The sequence below is a fragment of the Aotus nancymaae genome, unplaced genomic scaffold (assembly GCF_030222135.1).
Source record: "Aotus nancymaae isolate 86718 unplaced genomic scaffold, 86718_ANA_hifiasm-v0.15.2.pri h1tg000076l, whole genome shotgun sequence".
Classification (NCBI taxonomy): domain Eukaryota; kingdom Metazoa; phylum Chordata; class Mammalia; order Primates; family Aotidae; genus Aotus; species Aotus nancymaae.
The window spans coordinates 16,476,440-16,503,087 of record NW_026988491.1 but is presented as its reverse complement, the minus strand read 5'-3'; the positions used below and the strand labels follow the sequence as shown (position 1 = coordinate 16,503,087).

Below are 26,648 nucleotides of genomic sequence, written 5' to 3'. Positions count from 1 at the left end.
TACCTGCAACAAACCCAATTACCAGATCTTTTCCAGTGGTAAAACGTTGACCTTTGACCCAGACTGCTTTGAGGCTATTAAAAGTGTAGAAATAGACAAAATTGGAGCAGCAGAGACTGGAAATCACTGGAAACCACCCTCGATATGGTGCCAGGCTAGGGGAAAAACACAATAAGCAAAGTAAAGGTCATGGACAAATTAGAAATTGGCAGACAAGTCCTAGGAAAGGCTGACCATCACTCACATGGTCTCAAGTTTCACTCCTACACTAATACAAGAGACTCCAAACTGTACACACACCTCACATTCCGAAGGATGTCCAAATTAAGAAATCTATTCTAGCACTAATGATACCAAAGAAACAATACAAAGTCTGATTGATTTATTAATTTCCTCCCTTAATTTTCTTTAGTAACATTGGTATATAAGTAAAGTTAGAGACAGCTTCCTCATGGCTGTTAGTTAATATAGTACCATTCATGGTTTGCTACAGGGCAAGAACAGTTAAAATGAAGTAATTATAGAAAATAAGTACCAAAAAAAAAAAAAAGATGGGGGAATTCATAAGGGCACAGGAAGCAAACTGAAGGAGCTCCTATAGGCCAAATCTGAGGCAATTTGAATACCAAAATTATTAAGTACAGTAATCAATTGTAAACCAATGAAAAATAGACATTTTTGAGTCTATACCAATATTAAGTAGATAAATAAATGAGGGAGAAGGGGAGGTCCTGCTTTTAGCAGAATGCCAACACTAGTAAATGTGGAGACAATGCTGTAGTTGAATAGTCATCGTTTTGCAATTTCATGGTAAATTTAGGGGAGAAAATTTGATATGGTACAGGATATTTGTACTGTCTTGTTTTTTAGAGACAGGGTCGTGCTATGTTGCCTAGGCTGGAGTGCAGTGGCTATTCACAGGCTCGATCCCACTACTGATCAGCACAGGAGTTTTGACCTGCTCCGTTTCCGACCTGGGCCCGTTCACCCCTCCTTAGGCAACCTGGTGGTCCCCGGCTTCCGGGAGGTCACCATATTGATGACGAACTAAGTGTGGACACCCGATCGGCATAGCACACTACAGCCCAGAACCCCTGGGCTCAAGTGATCCTCCCACCCTAGCCTCCCGAGTAGCTGGGACTACAGGCACATGCCACTGCACCTGGTTGTATTGTTTTAAAGTGTCTCCCCACAGACTGCTTATAGTTACAAGGGAATAAAAAAGTAATTGTACAGTAGCTAAATCAAATTTAAGAAATCATAATTAACCAACCAAAACCAGGTAGACAATATGTGACTCAAGATGTGATACCCTGAGAAGGACATAATATCCCCTGGGTATTATTCAAGCCAAGAATGTATGACCTCAGTGGAATCATGAGATAATGTGAGCCAAACTTAAAATGAGAAACACCCTATTTTTTTTTTTTAGTGGGAGGGACTGTATTCTTTTATTTATTTATTTATTTTTGAGACAGAGCTTCACTCTTGTTACCTAGGCTAGAGTGTAATGATGCAATCTTGGCTCAGTGCAACCTCCACCTCCCAGGTTCAAGTGATTCTTCTGCCTCAGCCTTCCAAGTAGCTGAGATTACAGGCATGTGCCACCACACCCGGCTATTTTTTGTATGTTTGGTAGAGACAGGGTTTCACCATGTCGGTCAGGCTGGTTTCGAACTCCTGACCTTAGGTGATCCACCCACCTCAGCCTCCCAAAGTGCTGGGATTACAGGCGTGAGCCACCACACCCAGCCGGGAGGGACTGTATTCTTTTAAAATGTCAATGTCTGGCCGGGCACAGGGGCTAACGCCTGTAATGCCAGCACTTTGGGGAGGCCAAGGTGGGTGGATCACCTGAGGTCAGGAGTTGGAGACCAGCCTGGCCAACATGGTGAAATCCCATCTCTATTAAAAATACAACAATCAGCCAGGTGCAGTGGTGGGTGCCTATAATCCCAGTTACTCAGGAGGCTGAGGCAGGGGAATCACTTGAACCTGGGAGGCAGAGATTGCAGTGAGTGGAGATCAGGCCACTGCACTCCAGCCTGGGCGACAGAGTGAGACTCTGTCTCAAAAAAAAAAGTGTCAATGTCATGGGGCTAAAAGGCTTTGATGTATGTAACTTACTCTCAAATAATTCAGAGAAGAATCATGTATAGTGTGTGTAAGAAGGAGAGAAGGGAGGTGGGAGAGAGAGAACATGAGACAAACAGTACAACAAACAGGAAAAGATGTTAACAGATGAATCTGAGCAAAGCATATACTTGTCTTCTTTAAGTTTAGTTTTGCAAATTTTTGTAAATTTAAAATTATTTCCAAATAAAAGGCTAAAAAAAGGTACATAATCTGTCTTAATGCACCAGACAAGAATGAACTAAGCAACTATGATTTTTTTTTCTGTTTACTGTGTATAAAACAATGCTTTAGTTTCATGGAAGACTCCATGATCAAGAATCAAATGGCTTAAGATAAATATTGCACAAAAATAAATAAAAAGAATCAAATGGCTCACTGCAGATCTTTAAGAAACTGAAAACAATTATGTACTTATAAAGCAGGCAATTACAAATTCACAACATTATAGTGCTATGAGAATAGATAGAAAGTAAGCATAACTCTACTAGAGACACAGGAATCTCCTAACAAGTTGCTTTGTTTAACGAAGATGAAATGAGGTCATACTCACAGTCCTTCTTCTTTAATGATCTCCAGGAGCACCATGTGTGTAGTTTTGGATTTTCTTTTTTCATCAACTACAAAACCAAACAGTGTATGTTTATTTTATTTTATTTTTATTAATTTTTTTCTTTTTTTTTGAGACAGAGTGTTACTCTGTCACCCAGACAGGAGTGCAGTGGTGTGATCTTAGCTCACTGCAACCTCTACCTCTCATGTTCAAACGATTCTTCTGTCTCAGCCTCCCAAGTAGCTGGGGTTACAGGTGCACACCACCACGCCTAGCTACTTTTTGTATTTTAGTAGAGATGAGGTTTCGCCATGTTGGTCAATCTGGTCTCCAACTTCTGACCTCAGGTGATCCACCCACCTTGGCCTCCCAAAGTGCTGGGATTATAGGAGTGAGCCACCACATCCAACCTATTTTTTAATTTTTTTAGAGACGGAGTCTCACTATGTTGCCCAGGCTGGTCTCAAACTCTTGGGCTCAAGAGATCCTTACGCCTCAGCCTCCCAAAGTGCTGGAATTACAGACATGAGCTACCACACCTGGCCTGTGTATGTTTAAACTAAATCCTTTGAGAATTATAATTGTCAGCATAAGCAAGTTTCACTGAAATGCCATTTACCTCACCTTTGATCTCCCTAGTTTGCCCCCGAACTAAATGATCCACCCGTGTGACCATGTGCTAAAATTCCATGTGCAGACCATGTGCAGATCACTTGGCCTTCATCTATTACTCATGAACCATAAAGCATTTCAATTTAATTCCTAATTTCCAAAGGAAAAGATGTGACAGAAAAAAATTATTTCTTATATTTCATAAAGCTCTCTTGTTTTATTCAAATTAATGTAACTATTTTCTCATTTTAGCATCTTATAAAGTAAAGACGAAATAAATTACTATCTACCTTTTACAGGAGAGGCTATAGACACAAAATCTGGAAAGACAGATATGGTTGGCCACAAAGCTAGTATTAAAATTCAAGTTTCTTAGAGGGTTTTAGCCTTGTGTTGTGTCCTAATCTAAAAAATAAAGTCTCAAAAGGATGAGACTTATTTAAGACTTTATTTTTCCTGGCATTCTCACTGAAAACAAAACTCACCTCAATTAACTTCAAATTTCCTACCCATACCTGAGAAATAATTTGAGAACATAAAATATGCAAATTAACCAATTTCCTAAGAATTAAAATTGGTACCAGTATGGCTTGTGGGATGGCAATCTGGCAAATTCCTACAGAAGATAATCTGAGGCTGGACACAGTGGCTCACACCTATAATCACAGCACTTTGGGAGGCCAAGGTTGGCTGATCACCTGAGGTTCAGGAATTTGAGACCAGCCTGGCCAACATGGTGAAAACCCGTCTCTACTAAAAATACAAAAATTAGCCGGGCATGGTGGCGGGTGCCTATAATCCCAGCTACTTGGGAGGCTGAGAAAGGAGAATCACTTGAACCCAAGAGGCGGAGGTTGCAGTGAGCTGAGATTGAGTCACTGCACTCCAGCCTGTGCGACAGAGTGAGACTCTGTTTGAAAAAAAAAAAAAAGCAAATTAGCTGGGCACGGTGGCGCGTGCCTGTAATCCCAGCTACTCAGGAGGCTGAGGCAGGAGAATTGCCTGAACCCAGGAGGCGGAGATTGCGGTGAGCCGAGATCGCGCCATTGCGCTCCAGCCTGGGTATCAAGAGCGAAACTCCGTCTCAAAAAAAAAAAAAAAAAAAAAGCAGCAATCTGGCAATAACCATCAAAATTACAAACACAAAAACACAATTACCCTTTAATGCAGTAATCCTATATCTGGGAATTTATCCCATAGAATTCACAAAAACAACGTGATATAGGAACAAATCTATTCTTACATCATTTCTGTAATAACAAAAGGGTGGAAACAACCCAAGAATCTACAACAGAGGGAGGGTAATACAGGTTATGGTGTGGTCACACCATGGAACACTCCACAGATGTAAGACAGACGAAGACGCTCCCAATGTGCTGATATGGAAGGCATCTAAAACATATTGTTAAATGAAAAGTTCAAAGTATAGGACAGCATGTAAAGTATGCTTTTTGTGTAAGAAAGGGAGAAAACTAAGACTATATATTCTTATTCACTTGTTATCCTATAAAGAAAGTCTGCAAGGCTATTCAAGCAACTAGTAAACATGTTACCTGCAGTGAAGAGGAAAGGGAGAAAGGGTAGACTAAGAGTGAGCATTTTTACTGCACTATATACCTTTTTATATATTTTGCCTTTTGATCATATAAAATTATTTATCCAAAAACTCTAAAATTAACCAAAAATAGTAGGCATAAAGGATTTAACCTCTGAATTACTATTCAAAGCTAATCTTATTCATCTCTTCAAGTAAGTTCTGGCATAGGTTTACAATTTCAAGTTGAACAAATCTGAAGAAAAAACAAGCAAGAATCACAGTGAGTTGTAGAGTCCTATAAAGCTGCAGAGGCAGATTAGGACTATATGTCTGCATTAGCAATGGCAGTGAGTATTTGGCTCCATTATGTTCCTATTTTGCCTCTTCTTTTGAGACCATCTAACTCCCTCAAAAAACTCTCCACTGTGTGCCTTAAAAGTCATATGGCTTCTTAGAAAAGGACTGTAGTGATTCAAAATTATTAATGCGAACCCACTCAGATTCTTGGATTAGAAAATGGCTAAGGCTATGACTCATCCATGAATGACTCTCTGTTAATTAGGAAACACGATATCTTCTGGAAAGAAAAGGAAAATAAAACTTAAAAATAAAAAATAACATAGGAAACAATGATGACCAGTATTTAAAGTCAACGGTAGATCTCTATAGTATCAGAAATCACAGATTAATTCAGAAATCACTAAACTGAGGTGAGGGCAGGCCAGGCCTGTGTGCCTGGCCAGCCCTTCCTCCCTTCATAGCCAACAAATGCACATGGGTTTTTCTTGCTGTGGCCACAGGGACATCTGATAGAGCCTTTGCCCCACGGGTACCTCCAGCTTTCCCGCCCTGACCTGGAACCTCCGCAAGGGATGCAGACAGAGTAAGTGCTGCCTCTGTGCCCTGAGAACAGCAGTCCTAAGCACCTCAGATCTGCATAGAAGGGGGTACTCCCCATTCTCATTTCTAGGGTAAAACCATCCCAGAGTGTGGCTTCACAGAGTCTGTGGAGAAAACCACATGCAGCTCACCTAAGGAATGAGTTCAAAAGCCATCTGCTCAGCTCTGATGCAACCACGCCTATTCTGGAAATTCGAAGAGGCTGTTGGTTTAGCCTTGATCTTTGACTGTCTTGTCGTCAGTTGTCAGCTATGACTGGGCAAAAAGCTCTGGAAAAGGTCTGGAGGCAAGTCGAGTCCACAGAGCTACAGTCCACCCTTTACCCTGGGTCGTAGAGAACTCATCCAGACAGAGAAAGTAACATGGCCTGATGTGCACCCTTGGTTCCTCAGAGCCTTTTCCCCATCTGCCTCTTTCAGATCATCGATGGGCAGAATAAAGTGAAAGCTTCCTTCCCTACTGTAATCTGGAAGAGGAAGTCATGGGGCCTCTAGAGTGGGAAAAGAGGTGGCAACTTTAGGTCCCAGTCTACCAGGTGTCTATCTTCTCCCTCTTCTACAACTTATTTCAAACATTTGGGATACAGTTTCAGCTAAAAAGCTCATTTCTCAGTCAAAACTTGTTCCCCCTTGACCCTATCCCTCCAAAAAATAAAATCACACATACATTTAAAAAAAAAAAAAAAAAAAGAGGCCAGGAGCAGTGGCTCATGCCTGTAATCCCTGCATTTTGGGAGTTCGAGGCAGGCAATCACCTGAGGTCAGGAGTTCAAGACCAGCTGGCCAACATGGTGAAACCCCATCTCTACTAAAAAAAGAGGTTCCTGTAATCCCAGCTACTTGGGAGGCGGAGGTTGCAGTGAGCCAAGATCATGCCATTGCACTCCAGCCTGGGCTACAAGAACAAAACTCCATCTCAAAAAAAAAAAAAGAAAAAAAAAAAGAAAGAAATTACTAGAGAAAATGTTTGCTTCCTGACACCAAATGAACAGGCATATGATTTCTACAAAAGATAAATACTCACCCTGAAGTCGAAGTCTAGCTGTATCCAGGGGGAAAAACACTGTCATTGCTGTCACGCTTCCCTGAAAAGTTTGAAAAAGGCTTTAGCCATTGCAGTATCACAAACATAATAAGTCACAACTTTTTTTTTTTTTTCACAGGGTCTTGCTCTGTCATCCAGGCTGGCGTGCAGTGGCATGGTCATGGTTTACAGCAGCCTCAAACTCCTGGGCTCAAGTGATCTGCCCACCTCAGCTTCTCAAGCAGTTGGGGATACAAGCACATACCACCACATTAGGATTACAGGTGCATACCATCATGTTTGGCTAATTTTTAAATTTTTCTGTAAAGATGGGGATCTTGGCCTGGCATAGTGGCTCACGCCTGTAATCCCAGCACTTTGGGAGGCCGAGGCGGGTGGATCATGAGGTCAAGAGATCGAGACCATCCTGGTCAACATGGTGAAACCCCGTCTCTACTAAAAATACAAAAAATTAGCTGGACATGGTGGCGCGTGCCTGTAGTCCCAGCTACTCGGGAGGCTGAGGCAGGAGAATTGCCTGAACCCAGGAGGCGGAGGTTGCAGTGAGCCAAGATAGCGCCATTGCACTCCAGCCTGGGTAACAAGAGCGAAACTCGGTCTCAAAAAAAAGAGATGGGGATCTCACTTTGTTGCCCAGGCTGGGAGTCACAATTTTTAAATGAACAAAAGTTTATTATTAGCAATGGATCAAATCAGATTTTCAGTGAATAAATACATACAATATTTTAATCTATGAGGATTAGTCTTATTCAAGTTTCTACAGTTATATGCTTTATTAGAAGCATTTAATTTTTCAGAATAAAACTCCTCTTCTTTCTCTCTCTCTCTCTGATACTGAAAAAGAAAATGTAGTATTTCCCTGCATATGACAAATTTAAGGGTTTGCAACCTAGGACACATGTCAAAGATAGCAGGTAAATGGATTTTTCACCTTCTACAGGTCAGTTGCTGCTCCCATGCTCACTCCCTGATAACCCCCAAAACCAAAATATCCACTCATTAAACAGATACATACTTTTATTCTGTGCTTAATACATTTGCCACAAAGTAAAAGGACATGTAAGAATCATATTGTTCTTTGAAGTAGTGGTTTGCTTGTGTTTTAAATAGGAACAATCTCTTTGCTAAAAATTCTTTAAGCTCATCCAAGATAACACAGTGACACAAATTATCAATGAGAAAACAAGCAAACAACAGTCCTTCCACTCATAAGGTCTTATATAAAAACCATAAGCATATATGTAGGGATGAAACTATATGCATGAAACTTCCATTCTGGTTTATGGTTCTCAACCCAGATGCATACCCACTGGTATAGATTTGCAGACATAAAATCAAGTTTCAGACTGCTGATCTAATAATGGTTACAAACAATATTTTAATTAGTTAATTATTTTAGAGACAAGGTCTTGCTATGTCATCTGGGCTTGACTGTAGGGGAAAGATCATACTTCACTGTAATCTTGCACTCCTGGGCTCAAGCAATCTTCCTCCCTCAGCATCCCAAGTATTTAGGACTACAGATATGTGTCACCACATCCAGCTAATTTTATTTTTTATAGAGACAGAGTCTCACTATATTTGCCCAGGTGGACCTCAAACTCCTGGCCTCAAGTGATCCTCTGGCCTCAACTTCCCAAAGTGCAGGAATACCAGGTGTGAGCCACCGCACCTCGATTCGTACAATATTTTAATCATGATGAACAACTAGAATCTAAGTCAACTTTGAAGGTAAGTAAGAAAATTTGGTAGGCCTATTATCTATTTAAATAGGTCAGCCTCCATGACAAGGGAGAATATTCTATTATAATATTTGTATCCTTCAAAACTCATATTCGGGCTGGGCGCGGTGGCTCACGCCTATAATCCCAGCACTTTGGGAGGCCGAGGCGGGTGGATCATGAGGTCAAGAGATCGAGACCATCTGGTCAACAAGGTGAAACCCCGTCTTTACTAAAAAATACAAAAATTAGCTGGGCATGGTGGCACACGCCTGTAGTCCCAGCTACTCGGGAGGCTGAGGCAGGAGAATTGCTTGAACCCAGGAGGCGGAGGTTGCGGTGAGCCGAGATCACACCATTGTACTCCAGCCTGGCTAACAAGAGCGAAACTCTGTCTCAAAAAAAAAAACAAAAACAAACAAACAAACAAACAAACAAACTCATATTCAATGTTACCTCACCCTACCTATCAGCTTACAAATGGTTGTTCAGTCCTCTAGGTCTCCATAGAACTTATTTATGACTCTTTCAGCACATGTTACAGTGAAATACAACTCTTCTGCTAATTTGTGAGGATATTCATTCTGTATCTTTGCACATCCTAGATTCTCAATTAAAAATGTATTCAATTCACTGTACTTTCACTTATTTATGGTTTTTTGATGACCCCAACATAAATTTTCTTTTCCAGTAATGACAAATGATTAAATGATATTCAATGTTTCCAGAAATGATACTCAATGACTAAATGATATTCAATGTCTCACAAAACACCAAACCCACAAAGCTTTACAAATCCTACAAATCTATGCATCCAGTAAACTTGCTCATCTTTAGGAGGCAATTTCCAAGAAAAATGGGAGCTGGAAAGTTAGAGAAAGCTTATTAAGTTTATTAAGGCTCTGGCATTCATTTTCTATTGCATGGTACTGCATTTCTGTCTTTCTCTCTCTCTCTTTGTTTTTTTTATGGCAATCTTGCTCTTGTTGCCCAGGCTGGAGTACAATGGTGCGATCTTGGCTCACTGCAACCCCCACCTCCTGGGTTCAAGCAACTCTTCTGTCTCAGCCTCCTAAGTAGCCAGGATTAGTCACCCACCACCATGCCCAGCTAATTTTTTGTGTTTTTAGTAGAAACAAGGTTTCACCATGTTGGCCAGGCTGGTCTCAAATTCCTGACCTCAAGTGATCCACCTGCCTTGGCCACCCAAAGTGCTGGGATTACAGGCATGAGCCACGGCGCCTGGCCGGTACTGCATTTCTATGAAGTGTACTGCATAGACAGGGCATCTCCAGATAGAAAAAGTCTAGCTTAGAAGCTACCTCTTCAAACACTGGGCCACCTCCATCCCTCTTTTCTGCCTGCTTTAAGTAGACACTTGAAGGTTCCTAACATAAAAGTCCTTGCCTACCTACCTGGAAATTTTAAAGTGAAACACCAAGAGAACAGTCAGCCCAAAGAGCTCATTGGTCTACTACATCCTCAAGAACTGGCATATGAAAATTCAAATCAGGCCAGGCACAGTGGATTACACCGGTAATCCCAGTAGTTTGGTAGGCCGAGGCAGGCGGATCACCTGAGGTCAGGAGTTTGAGACCATCCTGGCCAACATGGTGAAACACAGTCTCTACTAAAAACACAAAAATTAGCTAGGGGTGGTGGCGCATGCCTACAAATACAAAATTAGCTGGGTGTGGTGGCGCATACCTGTAATCCCAGCCTATAATCCCAGCTACTTGGGAGGCTAAGGCAGGAGAATCACTTGAACCCGGGAGGCGGAAGCTGCAGTGAGCCAAGATAGTGCCACTGCACTACAGCCTGAGTAACAGGAGCGAATCACCATCTCAAAAAAAAAAAAGAAAAAAGAAAATTTAAATCAGTAAAACCAAGTAACAGTTTTATAAATTTATTAGTGTTCGAAAGACTGGCTCAAGATGGTTACCTGAAAACCCACCAGTGCCTCCTCCCTACTCCAATGACTAATGAGAACAGATTTATATATAAAAGGACTATATAGAAAAACAAAAAGGGGTCTAATTGGTAGATGAGAATTAAAAGAATACCAGAGTTAGACATTTTAAAATTAAGTTACAAGTGACACATAATAATTGTACATGTTTATGGGTTCCAGTGAGGTGTTTCCATGCTTGTATACACTGTATAATGATCAAAATGGGGTAATTACCACACCCATTACTTTAAACATCATTTCTTTGTGGTGATAACATCTGAAATCTTCTCTTCTAGCTATCCTGAAATATGCACGACATTGTTATTTGGATATTAACCTCTTGTCAGATGCATCGTTTGCAAATAGTTTCTCCTATTGTGTAAGTTGTCTCTTCACTCTGGCCTGAAGTGTCTCCTTGAGTGTGTGAGAAAAGGGTGGGATTATGGTTGACATGCCAAAGAGCCTCCAGGTCTGTCAACTGTGAGCATTATCTGTTGTCAGAAAATGGTCCAAGGCCAGGTGTGGTGGCTCAGGCCTGTTAATCCCAGTACTTTGGAAGGTCAAGGTAGGAGGATCACTTGAGCCAGGAGTTCGAGACCAGCCTAGGCAACATAGCAAGACCCTGTCTCTATAAAAAATAAATATAAAAAGGGTAGAGAAAGAAAGAGAAGGAAGGAAAGAAAAAAAGAAAAAGAAAATGGTCAAGAACTGCTATTCTGAAGAAAGCATTATTGGCTGGGCGTGGTGGCTCATGCCTATAATCCCAGCACTTCAGGAGGCCAAGGTGGTAGATCACTTGAGGTCAGAAGTTTGAGACCAGCCTGGCTAAAATGGTGAAATCCCATCTCTACTAAAAATGCAAAAATTAGCTGGGAGTGGTAGGACACGCCTGTAATCCCAGCTACTTGGGAAGCTGAGGCAGGAGAATCACTTAAACCTGAGAGGCAGAGGTTGCAGTGAGTTCGCTCTACTACACTCTAGCCTGGGCAACAGAGTGAGATTTCATCTCAAAACAAGGTAGCAGAGGAAGACAGAAGAGTAGGAATGTTGCAGTGTGATGAGGACTCAACCCACCATTGCTGGCTTTGAAGATGGGATAAGAGGCCACTAGCCCAGGAATGTGGTGGCCTCTAGAAGCTGGAAAAGGCAAGGAAAATGGATTATCCCCTAGAGCACATATGTCCAACTTTTTAGGGATAATCCTGGGACACACTGGAAGAAAAACTGTCTTGGGCCACACATAAAATACACTAACACTAATGAGAGCTGATGAGCTTAAAAAAAGGTCCGTGCATAATTTTTGTGATATCCGCAACAGATGTCCGTGCACAACAGATAAGCAAAAACGTCCTCGCATTCAAAGGACCGGACACAGCTGCAGGCCTAGAGCCTCCAAAAAGGAACACAGCTCTGCTGACACTTTGATTTTAATTCAGTGCGACCTGTATCAGTCTGATCTTCTGATCTACAGATCTATAAGACTTACAGATAATAAATTTGTGTTATTTTAAGCGACTAAGTCTGTGGTCATTTGTGACAGCAACAGAAAACTAATACAACAGGATTGCTATTATACAAATGGTGTACACAAACACTGGGAAGTAGAAGAAAGCCCTGAGCCAACTTTCAGGTTGACTGGCTGGGTGCCACAGTAATACCAGATAGGCAGTAGTAGTAGTAACTGTGAATATGGGAACCTGACTTGCCAAAGGTGACTTGGAGCACCCAGTTGGAACAGCAATTTCTGTGCCCAGAAAGCTAACCATTCTCATATTTTGCCAGAACCCATTCCACCTTTTTGCTACAATCCCTGGAGGCCAGAAACAGCAAACAGGCAGAGGCAGGAGGAAAGCCGTGAAGTGGGGAGGAAACTAAAAGTTGACCAGTTTTAACCAATTAAAAGAGAGGGCGTACACACACACACACACACACACACACGTACAGATTTGTTTTAGGCTGTTAGAAAACATATGTGTAAATGTGAGGGTTAAATATTTCAAGCTGAAATGTAGTCTGATTTCCAGCAGTATGGTAGCCTAGACAACGTACTACAAAACACCTAGAAATGTTGAATAAAATATATAAATAAAACACCCTTTAAATGCTTAGCTGAGCTCACAAGAAAGTAAGGGAAATCCACTGGGTCCAGAAAGATTAAAAACCTACAGGGTCATGAAGGCTCTCTATTTTGGTTGTCTGAGGATTTTTTGTCAGTCTAATTGCTCAAGGGGCTTTAAAAAAAAAAAGGTGGAATTAACATATTATAAAATTAACCATTTTAAATTATTTCATTCTATATATTCATGATATTGTTCAACCACCACCAACGTTCCAAAATATTTTCATCATCCCAAAGAAAATCTCATACCCATTAAGCAGGTACTCCCCATTTCTCCCTCCACATAGCTCCTGGCAGCCACTAATCTGCTTTCTGTCTCTATTCTGGATATCTACCATAAAGGAAATCATGTAACCTTGACTTATTGCTACTGGCTTTTCTTTTCTTTTCTTAGAGATGGGGTCTCGCTATGTTGCCCAGGCTGGAGTGCTGTACCTATGCATAGGTACGATCATGGTACAGCCTTTAACTCCTGGCTCAAGTGATCCTCCTGCCTCACTCTCCCAAGTAGCTATGACTACTGATGAAAGCCACCATGCCTGGCCATGGCTTCTTTACACTTCTTATGCTTACAAGGTTCACCCATCTTGCAGCATGTATCAATTCTTCATTCCTTTTTATAGCTGAGTATTTCACTGTGTGTATATACCACATTTTATCTATTCAAAATGTTTTGGAATTAAATAGAGGTGGTGGTTGTACAACATTGTGAATGTATTAATTACCACTAAACTGTACTTGAAATAATTTTATGTTGTATGAATTATATCTCAGTTAAAAAAATTTAATCCTCACAACAACTGGATGAAGCAGCCACTATCATTCTCTTTATTTTACAGATGAGGAAGCCAATGCCAAAAGGTACAGCAATTTTCCTGAAGTTAGTTTGTGACAGGTTCAGTATTTGAACACAGGCAGCCTGACTACAGAGTTCATGTTCTTACCATAATTAAAACTATTTTTTTTTTTGAGATGGAGTCTCACTCTTGTTGCCCAGGCTGGAGTACAGTGGCACAAATTCGGCTCACTGCAACCTCTGCCTCCCAGGTTCAAGCCATTCTCCTGCCTCAGCCTCCCAAGTAGCTGGGATTATAGGATGGGATTATAGGCATGCGCCACCACAGTCAGCTAATTTTGTATTTGTAGTAGAGACAGGGTTTCTCCATGTTGTCCAGGCTGGTCTTGAACTCCTGACCTCAGGTGATCCACCTACGTTGGCCTCCCAAAGTGCTGGGATTTCAGGCATGAGCCACCACACCTGGCCCTATGTGTCAATTTTTTTAAACGAACTAGTGTGAAAACCCAGCATAGAGCCTGGCATAGCATAAGCCCTAAACTGTTAATGAATGTATAAATGTATACCTCTACAGATAAAGTCTATATCCATAAGATAATGTATTCCAAATGCTAAAGGTAATTTTGGAACACAGCATTCTATACCTCAGGGACTTGCCATATTTGTCTCCTAGCCACGCAAACACAAAGATGATTTTTTTATAAGCAGCTGTTACCTGAAGCAAAATATTTGTTATACATGTGAGTCTTACGCCAAGCTGTATAAGCACAGAACTTTTCAGAATTTGAATTAAATTTATCTTAACATAAATGCTCAATTTTTTTCCCCGAGGACTGTCTGTTCACTTATATAAAATTAGAAGGCAAAAATACTGAGAAGATAACCACATTGTATAATACTGTTGTGCCAGAGAGGCATAAAATAAATCCATTACTTTGAGTCCCACAGAATTCTAACAATCTATCTGAGTGGGAGTTCTCTCGCTGACAGCAATTACAATCTTAAAGAATCTATTTCCCAAGAGACACCCTTCTTTATATCTCACCCAAAACATTTTTAATTACAACATTCTATCTTCCCGCCCCTGCAGCATTTAACCATTCAGTGTTGGGAGAATAAGTGACTTCCTACACTATATTGGCATTTGAAGCAGTAGAGTGCCTTCAGCTGAGAAATGAGGAGACAGGTGGGGTAGTTAAGGCGTCTACCCAAAGCCAGAGTGGCAGAGGCAAGGTTACAACCAAGATTTCTGACTCCTATTCCTACTGTTCATTGTTCTATTACATAAGTTCTCAACCTTTTTTCATCAAGACACACGTGATATTGAAATTTTCTCTTCCACTTATAAAAGTGTACACAACACATACATACAAGATCTGGGAAAATAAACAAGTAATTCTTAAGAGTGATTATATGGGGAAAGGGAGTGAATTAACAGTGGTTTCTATTTCTCATGTTATGCATCTCTGTATAATTTTATATAAAGAAGCATGTGTTAAACAATCTAGTTTTGAAGTGGGTAAGAGGCAAATATTTTTTGTAAAAGACATCAGAATACAAGAGATAATATAGTATAGTGATTCTCAAGCTATAATCTAGAGATCCCTTAAAGTCCCCAAATGCTTTCTAGGAGGCTTTGTAGGATTAAAAATCTTTTTGTAAGTATCATTATGAAATAATAAAATGCTATTTGCCATTCTCATTCTCATTCTCTCACCGTGTGTAGCAAAATTTTCCAAAGGCTACATAAATGTGTGATATTGCAACAGATGTCTGTTGCAATGTCACACATTTCAGTTGCAACAGACTGAATTCAGAAGCAGATAAAAGGACCCAGCTATCTTCTATCAAGTCAAACAGAAGTTTGCAAAACTATACATCAATGCCATTCATCTTACAATGTTTTGGAAAATATGGTTCAAAAAAATATAGGTTACATATGTTAACATGTAATAGATGTATTTTACCTTTTTTTTTGTAGAGGTAAGAGAACATGGGGATTATAGGTATAAGCAACCATACCCAGCTAATGTATTTTTAATGAATTAACAAATATCTTGGCCAGGCTTGGTGGCTCATGCCTGTAATCCTAGCACTTTGGGAGGATGAGGCAGGAAGACTGCTTGAAGCCAAGAGTTCAAGAGCACCAACAATATAGACCATATCCCTTTAAACAAACAAACAAACAAAAAGGCCAGGCGCGGTGGATCACACCTGTAATCCCACTTTGGGAGGCTGAGGTGGGTGGATTACTTGCCCAGGAGTTGGAGACCAGACTGAACAACATGGCAAAACATGTAGAAACCCAGTCTCTACAAAAAATAAAAAAATTAGCAGGGTGTGGTGGTGCACGCCTGTAATCCCAGCTGCTTGGGAAGCTGAGGTGAAAGAATGTCTTGAGCCCGGGCTGTCAGGGCTGCAGTGAGATGAGATTAAGCCACTGCACTCCAGCCTGGGTGACAAAGTGAGAACCCTGTCTCAAAAAAAAAGAAAAACTCAATGATTTCTCAGTTTTAATTTCTAACACAGTAATATTGATAGTTATAACCACATAAGCAAGACTCTGGGGTTTGCCATATATATATATAATTTTTTTTTTTTTTTTGAGACTGTATTTTGCTCTTGCTGCCAGGGGCTGGAGTGCAGTGGTGTGTTCTCAGCTCACCGCAACCGCCGCCTCCTGGATTCAAGTGATTCTCCTCCCTCAGCCTCCCAAGTAGCTTGGCAGCGCATGCCTCCCAAAATTACCTGGCTAAGTTTGTATTTATAGTACAGATGGGATTTCTCCATGTTGGTCAGGCTGGTCTTGAACTTCCACCTCAGGTGATCTGCCCGCCTCAGCCTCCCAAACTGCTGGGATTACAGGTGTGAGCTACTGTGCCTGGCCTGTAGTAATTTTTAGGAGTGTGAATGGGTCCTGTGACCATAGTTTGAATACAGGCCATTAACTAAAAAAAAAAAAAAAAAAAATTTATAACTTCATTATGATTTACTATCAATTCTAATACTCCTTTCAGCTAACTTATCATACCAGTGTCACAAAAACAGAACCTGACATCATCACACTACCTCTGAGTTGGCTACTGTCCTTTCCAGGAAAACTCTATAAAAGGTAAATACCACTAGGAAAAATATATAATTTATTATCTATACATAATACATTATATAGGATATTAATTATATCCTATAATTAATGTCTTAGAGATGATCATTTATTAGGGTTTTTAAATGACAGGATGTGATATTCTGATGCAAAGTATGTATTTGGTTCTTAGCCCAAGCTCCTGGCACAGAGCTCCTGGTAAAATTCTTGTAATTTCCTGAATGATAGGAATGTCTTTTGTTATAATAGTGTCTTAGTCCCTGGTTCCTGACACAAGAGCATCTAAGACCCTTGGAATCTCCAGAGTGCTAAGGGTGTCTTTTTGTACATAATGAGATGACTGGTGGCCCCTATCTTTTAGTGCATTAATTGCATCTTCAACTGTATCTAATATGTTCAGAAATTTGTGCTTGAATTTGAACCTATCACTCAGCTTCAACAATTATAAATTCAGAGCTATGCATTAAATATTCTAATTGTACATTTTTAATTGATCAAAGCAAAGCATGCACATCGTTTAAAAAATTGCTTCGTATAAATGACAAAATATAGCAGTTTTTGCCCCACTCCTCTCTACTTTATCCAATCTTCCTCCAAAGAGACAATTAAATTCTTGTTTTGAAATTTATACATCTCCATATAATAATATACTAATATCTTTTTATTAACCATTTTTACACATTAATCAATCATCTACATTCTCTTACAGGGAATGAGAATTCAGCTCTTTTAGACCACATTCCCTCTTTTTGGTTGTTGTTTTGAGGCAGGGTCTCACTCTGTTGCCCAGGCTGGAGTACAGTGGCTTGATCTCAGCTTACTGCAACCTCCATCTTTGAGGCTCAAGCAATCCTCCCATCTCAGCCTCCTAGGTAGCTGCAACCACAGATTCCAGCCACCATGCCCAGCTAATTTTTGTATTTTTTTTTTTTGTAGAAACAGAGTTTCACCATGTTGCCCAGGCTGGTCTCAAGTCCCTGTCTTTATTCTCTCCATCCTTCTAATAATTAAGATTTTTGCTTAAATCAATAATTGATGTTCCCATGATTATTATGCATTAACTTTTATTTTTTTGTTTTCATTTTATTTTTTAGTAGAAACAGGGTTTTACTATGTTGTCAAGATGGTCTCAAACTCCTGGCCTGAAGTGATCCACCTGCCTTGGACTCCTACTGCTGGGATTATAGGTGTGAGCCACTGCACCTGGCCAATTGTGCAGTAACTTTTATATTGTAGTAATTTTATTTCTAGAATTTTTTTTTTTTTTTTGAGACAGAGTCTCATTCTGTTACCCAGGCTGGAGTGCAAGTGATACAATCTCGGCTCACTGCAACCTTGGCTTCCAAGACTTAAGTGATTTTCCAGCCTCAGAATCCTGAGTAGCTGAGACTACAGATGAGAGCCACCATGCCCAGCTAAATTTTTTGTACTTTTTGTAGAAAAAGTGTTGCCTAGGGTGGTCTCAAACTCCTGAGCTCAAAGGGATCCACCTACCTTGGCTTCCTAAAGTGCTGGGATACTAGGTGTGAGCCACCACACCCAGCCCATTTCTATATATTCTATTTGGTTAATTTTCAAATCTGTTTGGCAATCTGAGTTTCTTATTTTTAACAAATATTTTCTAGCCTTTCTTTTATTTTCTTATACATATTAAATAACTTTAGATTGTGACTAAAAATTTCATTTTCTGATTCCATGCAGGACTGTTGCTCCTGTCTACAGTTCTAGTTCATAGTCCCTATTTCTCTGTGAGTTTAGTTTGGACTGAGCTGCTTATTTTTGTTAGAATTTTATTTTTTGCTGGAAGCAGTGGCATGCCTGTAATCCTAGTAATTTGTGAGGCCAAGGTGGGAGGATCACTTGAGCCCAGGAGTTCGAGACCAGCCTGGTCATTATAGTGGGATCCTGTCTCTACAAAAATAAATGCAAGCAGGGTACAGTGGCACATGCCTATAGTCTTAACTACTCAGGAGGCTAAGGCGGGAAGGCTGCTTGAGCCCAGGAACTCAAGGTTACAGTGGGCTATGTTTGCACCAATGGACTCTAGCCTGCGTCAGTGAGACCCTGTCTCAAAAAAAATTGTTTTTAAATTTTTGGACATTGTATTAGACCTAATGAAGATGTGGGTATCTGGAAAACTCGGTGTTGCTTTCTGCTAGTTACTTCTGGGCTCTACCAACTGGGGATCCCTCTAAGTTAAATTGCTGGCTTTATTAACTTATTAATTTATTTAGTTTTCAAATCATGGATGTAGTGAGAATTCACGCTGTAACCTAAGGCTTGTGGTTTCAAAATCTCAGTAGTGATTTCCCCCTTTCAACTCTGTGCCAAGTTTGGAGATAACTGATTTTCTTGGAGAAGAGCAAGATTACTTTTCACTCACCTTTATAGCATATTCCTTTGGGATTCAAAGTTTACTGGAAAGTCCCCTACTAGACTTTCACCTTGGACAGACTAGACTTTTTCTTCTCCTCCCTGCATCTCTGAAAGTTACAAATCTAAAACTCATGTTTCCCGGTCAAGCAATTGATGCAGGGCAAAAACTGCTCTCCTCTAGGTCTTGCCTTCACTCATTCTGAGAATACCCTACATTCTTGCCTTCTTATTAATGCTTTCAAGATGTTGTTTAAATATTTTATACAGGCTTTTAAAAAATTATGATAGAAGCAAGTTTTCAGGAGGTTAGATTAGCTCTTCAGAAACAGAAATCCCATTTTAAATACTTTACAGTGGACTACTGCTAGCCTTAGCAAATAAATATATTAAAACATTTGTGGATTTACTTATTTATTTGCTGTTTATTCTATTTTGCTCTTATTCATGGTAAAATTTTATAAGGGCAGGTTGGTCACAGACTCATGTTTTGTAATCTATTACCCCACAGCATCTAACACCACTCTTATCGGTTCCCTGGATACTTAATGAGTGAGCTAAGAAATGTATTGCTAACTTAATCTCTCTGCTTCCAAAAAAACTTTATGAAATTTAGTAGAGTAACAAATACTAACCAAAAACAAACATAAAATACGTGTCATTTGGCCAGAAGTGGTGGCTCATGCCTGTAATCCCAGCACTTTGGGAGGCCGAAGCAGGAGGATCACCTGAGGTTGGGAGTTCGAGACCTGCCTGACCAACATGGAGAAACCCTGTCTCTACTAAAAATATAAAATTGGCCAGGAGTGGTGGTGCATGCCTGTAATCCCAACTACTCCAGAGGCTGAGGCAGGAGAATCACTTGAACCCAGGAGGCAGAGGTTGTGGTGAGCCAAGATTGCGCCATTGCATTCCAGCCTGGGCAACAAGAGTGAAACTCCATTTCAAAAAAAAATAGCTGTCATTTTATCCTGGATATGAAAATAGGAAAATGACAAAATTAGGGAGGGAAAACCCCAGAAATTTGCTTACGACCGCCGTACACAAGTATCTGATTTTAAAAAAAAGACAAAAAGTCTTTTAGGGGACTGCCAAAGTAGCTTCAAGAGCTTTCAACCTGAAAGATCGGAACAGAAATACAAACACTGCTTTAGCAAAATACATCTGATTTGAAACAGGAAGGCCTTGAGACAGTTTGTGTGGTGACTAGAAAAACAGAGAAGAGATATCTGTCAGAAGAACTGATAAATAGAAAATCAACAGGATTTGCTGATTCACTAGATATTGACTGTAAGGGAGAAGGGAAGAGTCACAGGAGTGAAGATATCATTAACGGAAATAACAAAGTCAAAAGAGGTACCTAGTTTTAGGAAATTATTAGTTAAATCTCAGAAGTAGTGAATTTGAGATAATGATGAATTAATTACTGTCTCTTCTGGGTTCAAATGGCATTGTGTGTCCTGTAAAGAAAATGCTACTACAAAGAAATTACTGCACTGTATTGTATTTAGTTGTTAATGAGATTTTTTTTTTTCCTTATTAGACTATAGGCACTTCAAAGGAAGGAACCTAACAATGAATTAATGAATGATCTCACAGGCAAAAAAAATTTTTTTAGGCATTTGGCAATAGTAGATTGCAGCCCAGAGACAGAACTTAGCTAGATATAAAAATGGCAAGCAAAGTCATTGTATTAGTCTGTTTTATGTTGCTCTAAAGGAATGCCCAAGACTAGGTCATTTATAAAGAAAAAAGTTTTATTTTGGCTTATGGTTATACTGATTGTAAAAGAAGCAAAGTGCTGGCATCTGCTTCTGCTGAGGGCCTCAGGTGGCTTACAATCATGGTGAAAGAGGAACAGGTATGTCATATGGTAAGTGGGGGACACCAGGCTCTTTTAAATAACCAGCTCTCCCAAGAACTCACAGCAAGAACTCACTCATCACAAAGGGGATGGCACCAAGCCATTTATGAGGGATCTGTCCCCATGAGCCAAACACCTCCCACTAGGCCTCACTGCCAACACTGGGAGTCACGTTTTGACATGAGATTTGGAGGGGACAAACATCCAAACTATATCAGTCATATAAACAATTTTTAGCCTAAGTTCCTGGGGATTTGGGGGTTCCTCTTTTTTGTGAACAATTCCACAACTGACACCTGGATTTCCTTTTCTCTTTCTCTCCCTCTCCCTTTCCTCCCCTCCTCTTTCTTTCTTTCCTTCTCTCTCTTTTTCTCTTTTCCTTTATTTTTAGAAACAAGGTCTCACTACATTGCCCAGGCTGGTCTTGAACTCCTGGCCTCAAGCGATCCACCCACCTCAGCCTCCCAAAGTGCTAGAATTATAGGCGTGAGCCACCGCGTCCAGCCTGGCACCTGGATTTCTTAAGAATGTATCATCGCCGGGCGCGGTGGCTCACGCCTGTAATCCCAGCACTTTGGGAGGCCGAGGCGGGTGGATCATGAGGTCAAGAGATCGAGACCATCCTGGTCAACATGGTGAAACCCCGTCTCTACTAAAAATACAATAAATTATCTGGGCATGGTGGCGCGTGCCTGTAGTCCCAGCTACTCAGGAGGCTGAGGCAGAAGAATTGCCTGAACCCAGGAGGCGGAGGTTGCGGTGAGCCGAGATCGCGCCATTGCACTCCAGCCTGGGTAACAAGAGCGAAACTCCGTCTCAGAAAAAAAAAGAATGTATCATCATCTACATTTAGAGCTATATACTAAAAACAGATGATTTATTCATTCTGGTCTATATCTCTCCTGTAAAAGGGCAACAAATATCTAAAATATACTTTTTAATTTGGCCAATACAATTCACACATGAGGTTGGGCTTTTACAGAGTAAGAATGAAACATTGGGCAAATCTGGTCAAGACTTGGTTCCCCCCAGCATGTGTAATCTTATGGGAATAATAGACAGGAACATACATAAATACAGAAGCAGATTTTCATGCCTTTTAAGCATAAAACAAGGATGTTTAGGTTGGTATACCAATCAAATCACCAGATGTGACTGTTTCTAAAATGTTGATTTATCCCAGCAGGAGGATGAAAATAGTGGGGGCAGGGGGAGGGGGTGGGGAGACAATACTAGTCCAAAAACAGTTTCCAGAGGAGTCTAGAAGTGGCTGAGTCACAGCAGCAGCACTGAAATCAGTGTACAGCATCTCCTGATTTAGAACACTGCATTATAGAACAGAAAGATTATCTTAAAGCCAGGCACAGTGGCTCACACCTGTAATCCCAACACTTGAAGTCAGGAGTTTGAGACCATCCTGGCCAACATGGTGAAACCCTGTCTCTCCTAAAAATACAAAAATGAGCCGGGCGTGGTGGCACATGCCTGTAATCCTAAGTACTCAGGAGGATGAGGCAGGAGAATCACCTGAACCCGGGAGACAGAGGTTGTAGCAAACCGAGGTCGTGCCACTGCACTCCAGCCTAGGTGATAGAGCGAGACACAGTCTCAAAAAGAAAAGAAAAGAAAATTATGGAAAGCACCTAGCGTCATATCAGGCACACAGTCAGCACTCAACAATTGTTGGTTTCTACATGTCCTTTATAGCTATAGCATCTGTTAGTACTAGGAGTCAGTGTTAATTTTAGGGCCGTAAAGTGAGTAATGGTTTCTCAAGATCCTTCCAAAAGAGCAATTGCTATTTAGTAAAAAAATAAAGACCAACTGCTCTTTCAGAAGGAGCTTCAGAAAGGTAGAAGAGTCCACAGTATAGAATACTTATAAAAAAGTAGAATCAAATAAGAATGCAAAAACAGTCAGTAGATGTATAGAGCACTCTTGACATAAATAACTCCATCTTAGAAAAAGATTCCATCTGACATTTCAAAAAGCGCTTTGACAACAGGGACCAGATGCTTTTCCAGATAAAGACACAATGAAGCATGCTCTTCCACTATCAGTTCTCACCAGAAGACTCTGACCATAAAAAGAACAGGACTTAAAAAGCTCAAAATGGTCTCTTAACAACACTGTCTTGCTGTCACTTGTAATAAACATCTGATCTCTCTCTCCGAAGGCTCTGCCCACATCAAAGATTTCTTTCTTACAAGACCAACACACTGCCATAACAAGAACAGACCAGGATACTCCTTTTGTCTACCTGTCTATACCACTCTCCCTGGACTGGTTCATTAACCCTTTTTCCTAGCTCTTTTCTCTTGATGTTCAATGTTACTTTGTTGTAGAATGTTTAATCTATAATATTTATATACTATGTATACTTAATATATAAATATTATAAACATTCTGCAACAATATTGACAATATTGTTGATTTACAATATTGACTACCTAGTGAATGAGAAGTACAAAAAAAAGTTGCCTCCTTGAGAACTCCATGTAACTTGTGACTTTTGTAATTGAAATAATACAATAAAAGTCTGACAGTGTGAAAAGACACAAACACGTGTGTACCTGGTTATCCCTGACCTTACAACATTCACAATAGTAGATTAAGCTGTTAGGAAGTCAGAGTCGATCTTTGGAAGAGCAGTTCCAGTGGTCAAAGTAGGATGAGGAGAGGCAGTACATGCAGAATATTTTTTAAATAAGCTTAGCTTTTAGAGGGAAAGAGAACAGGCAGAAGCTGAAAAAGCTGCCAGATTGCAGATCAGATTGGTATAGTTTTTTTAGATAGGGTCTTGCTCTGTTGCCCGGGCTGAAATGCAGTGGCACAATCATAGCTCACTGCAGCCTCAAATTCCTGTCCTCCTGCCTCAATCTCCTAAATAATTGGGACTACAGGCCTGTGCCATCATGTCTAACTAGGTTTTTCTTTTTTGTGGTGGGGAGAGATGTGGGTCTCACTATGTTTCCCAGGCTGGGGTTTTCTAAAGGGCAGGTACTGTGTCTACATGGCAATAAGTCCAGTGTGATGGTAAGTGCATGAGCTACAGAGTCAAAGAATTGGGACTAATTTTCTTTTCTCATACCAACTGGTGAAAAGTGCTCTAAACTAGACTTCTTATACATTTGTAATAGGTGGCCTGGGTCCTAGGTCACAGAGCAATGACAGGTGGAGGTGGGAAGATAAAGATAAAATCTTTCATAATTTTTTTCTTTTCTTTTTGAGATGGAATCTCACTGTGTCGCCCAGGCTGGAGTGCAGTGGTTCAATCTCAGCTCACTGCAGCCTCTGCCTCCTGAGATTCAAGCAATTCTCGTACCTCAGCCTCCTAAGTAGCTGAGCCACTATGCCTGGCTAATTTTTGTATTTTTAGTAGAGGTGGGGTCTCCCCATGTTGGCCAGGTTGGTCTTGAACTCCTGACCTGAGGTGGTCCACCCGCCTCAGCCTCCCAAAGTGCTGGAATTATAGGCAAAAGCCACCATGCCCGGCCTTTCATAATTTCTTTATTTGAATTTTTTAAGAGTCAGCATTTATTCAATGATATGTAATTCTTTTAAAATATAAATTATGCAAATAAAACATCTAAATAAACAGAGAGAAGAAGCCCCCCTACACAAGAAAATTAGCATTTAATCAATAGCATTACAATTCCAAAGTCTATTTCAGTGTCTAAAACACTCTGGGCAATTTCAACAGCAGCATTTTTCAAATTCTAGACCAAGAAAATCTCTTTTATTTACACATGTACATTTCCACAAATAAAATCTACCTTTCAAAGCGAATCTAATGAAACCAAAATATAAAATTATAAATCTAATTATACTTGAATTTTGAGAATACTTTATATATAAGGCCACTGATGTACATAAAATAATTATGAATCGAAAATACAACATTTTCCTGAAGCAACAAAAATCTGGTTTTGAGATATTCCAGATTATCTGCAATTATCCCAGGGTGTGCCATAGAACACTCAAAGCTACTAATTTAATTATTAAAACGTGCCTGTAGGGTCGGACATAGCGGCTGACACCTATAATTCCAGCGTTTTGGGAGACAAAAATTAGCTGGACATGGTGTGTGCCTGTAATTCCAGCTACTTGGAAGGCTGAGACAGGAGAATCACTTGAACGAGGGAGGCAGAGGTTGCAGTGAGCCGACAACCTGCCACTGCACTCCAGCCTGGCAATGGAGCAAGACTCCCTCTCAAAAAAAAAAAAAAGAAAAGAAAAAAGTAAATCAACAAATTCAACAGCTAGCCAGAGTGAAAGTCTCACACAATTTGATCCCCTGAAACCTATTTGCCTCTTTGTTCCCTCCATTCCAGACACACAGGCCTCCATGCCCATCTTAAATCAAGTCACGCGAGCGTCCATCTTGGCCTTCACACTGGCTGAAAGGCTCTTTTGGCTGAACTGAATGAACCAGGTTTCCTGAATTAGGCATTTTGATGAAATACTATGCCACTTAATTCTCTAAACTCTGTGAGGTAGGTATCACTTCCCCTATTTTGCAAATTAGGAAAGTGAGGTTTACAGGGCATCTAGCTAACAATGGAGTTAGGGTTCAATCCAGATACAGAACATGAGCTCTCAGTGAAGTTTCTGGAGGATAAACAGGATTCAGTGACGTTCCTCTGAAATCACAGTGATTTTAACAGCTAAAGGTGTGTGCTAATAACTGGGGAAGGATATGAGAAAAGGCAGACAGATAAAAGAACCAAAAGAGGAATCACCCAAGCCAAAAATGGAAAGTTTCAAGGAAAAGAGGGGAGGGGGGAAGTGGAACCTAGACACCAGAATCCCAAGAATCAAGCATACACCTCATAGCAAACCACACTTGTAGTAGACGGGAACCCAGATCTTGATTTAGAAAGAAAGAAAAAAGGCCGGGCCCGGTGGCTTACGCCTATAATTCCAGCCCTTTGCGAGGCTGAGGTGGGCCATCACAACAAGGCCATGAGATCGAGACCATCCTGGCTAATACGGTGAAACACGTCTCTACTAAAAACACAAAAAATTAACTGTGCATCAGGGCCACTGTAGTACCAGATACTCTGGAGGCTGAGGCTGGAGAATCTCTTGAACTCCGGACAGGTGGTAGGAGAGCCTGTGATTAAGCAACCCGCCTTCACACCCACGTTCTCCTCCAGGCCAATGAGGCAAAGTGCCTGAGTGTGCGGGGAAGATAGACTGACCTTAAACTTCTCAAAAGCAAAGACGCGGGCCCGGAGTGGGCATGTGTGAACACGGCTCTCTACCCCAGTCTCTAGGAAACCAGGAGGTGGCGAAGTCTCGGCCCTCACCCCGAATTTTTCCAACAACTTTCCGCCTATGGCCCATTCCTCCCTGCCCCACAGTCATAACAGAGGACCCAACCCACACTACCACCCTCTCAGACCCATCCCCCAGGCATGTCCCGGGACTGGCCCCAGAGAAGCCTCACACCCAGCTGCGGCCCGGGCGTGAAGACCCCGTCTCACCACGGCTCCGGCCACAGCGTGGACCAGACTTTCGTAGGACAGCACAGAGGCCATTGGTGCGCCTCCTCCAAGACCCACCCACACTTTTCCCACAGATGCAGCAACCAGCGGAGTTAGGAAGCGAGTGCCGGAGCCCGCGGCGTGAGCGTCGAAAACCCCACCCTCTCAGACCCGCCCGCCTCCTCAAGAACCGCTTCCGGGTTGCAGGGCGGAAAAGAGGGTGGGGCTAAAACGCCTCTGAACGCTGATTGGCCCCTGTGGGCGCAGCGTGGAACAGCTAGGTGCTCGCGCGGGCCAGGCTCCAGGGCGCAGGACAGCAGGAGCCGAGGTACCCGGCTCCGGGGTCCGACCACGTTCCTTCGCGTTCCAGGGCTCTGACCAGTACCACCATCTCAGAAATCGTGTATGTGACGGAATCTCACTCGTGTGTGTGTGTGTGTGTGTGTGTGTGAC

General features: G+C 41.2%; 1 protein-coding gene across 2 annotated transcripts in view; it reads right to left on the bottom strand.

Annotated features, from left to right (window-relative positions):
• The window catches only part of LOC105721759 (peroxisomal membrane protein PMP34), a 53,313-nt gene extending 26,978 nt beyond the window's left edge, over positions 1–26,335 (bottom strand). Inside the window, exons 1-5 of one of the 2 annotated variants that reach the window (XM_064368122.1) lie at positions 26,196–26,275; positions 10,208–10,343; positions 6,759–6,819; positions 2,687–2,753; positions 4–155 (exon numbers count right to left, since the gene is read on the bottom strand). In XM_064368122.1, coding sequence (XP_064224192.1) covers positions 4–155; positions 2,687–2,753; positions 6,759–6,804 — 265 coding nt within the window. In that variant the 5' untranslated portion in view covers positions 6,805–6,819; positions 10,208–10,343; positions 26,196–26,275. Of the gene's footprint in view, positions 1–3; positions 156–2,686; positions 2,754–6,758; positions 6,820–10,207; positions 10,344–26,195 lie in introns of both variants that reach the window. The other variant, XM_021668729.2, reaches the window with a different exon arrangement.
• Positions 26,336–26,648: the final 313 nt, after the last annotated feature.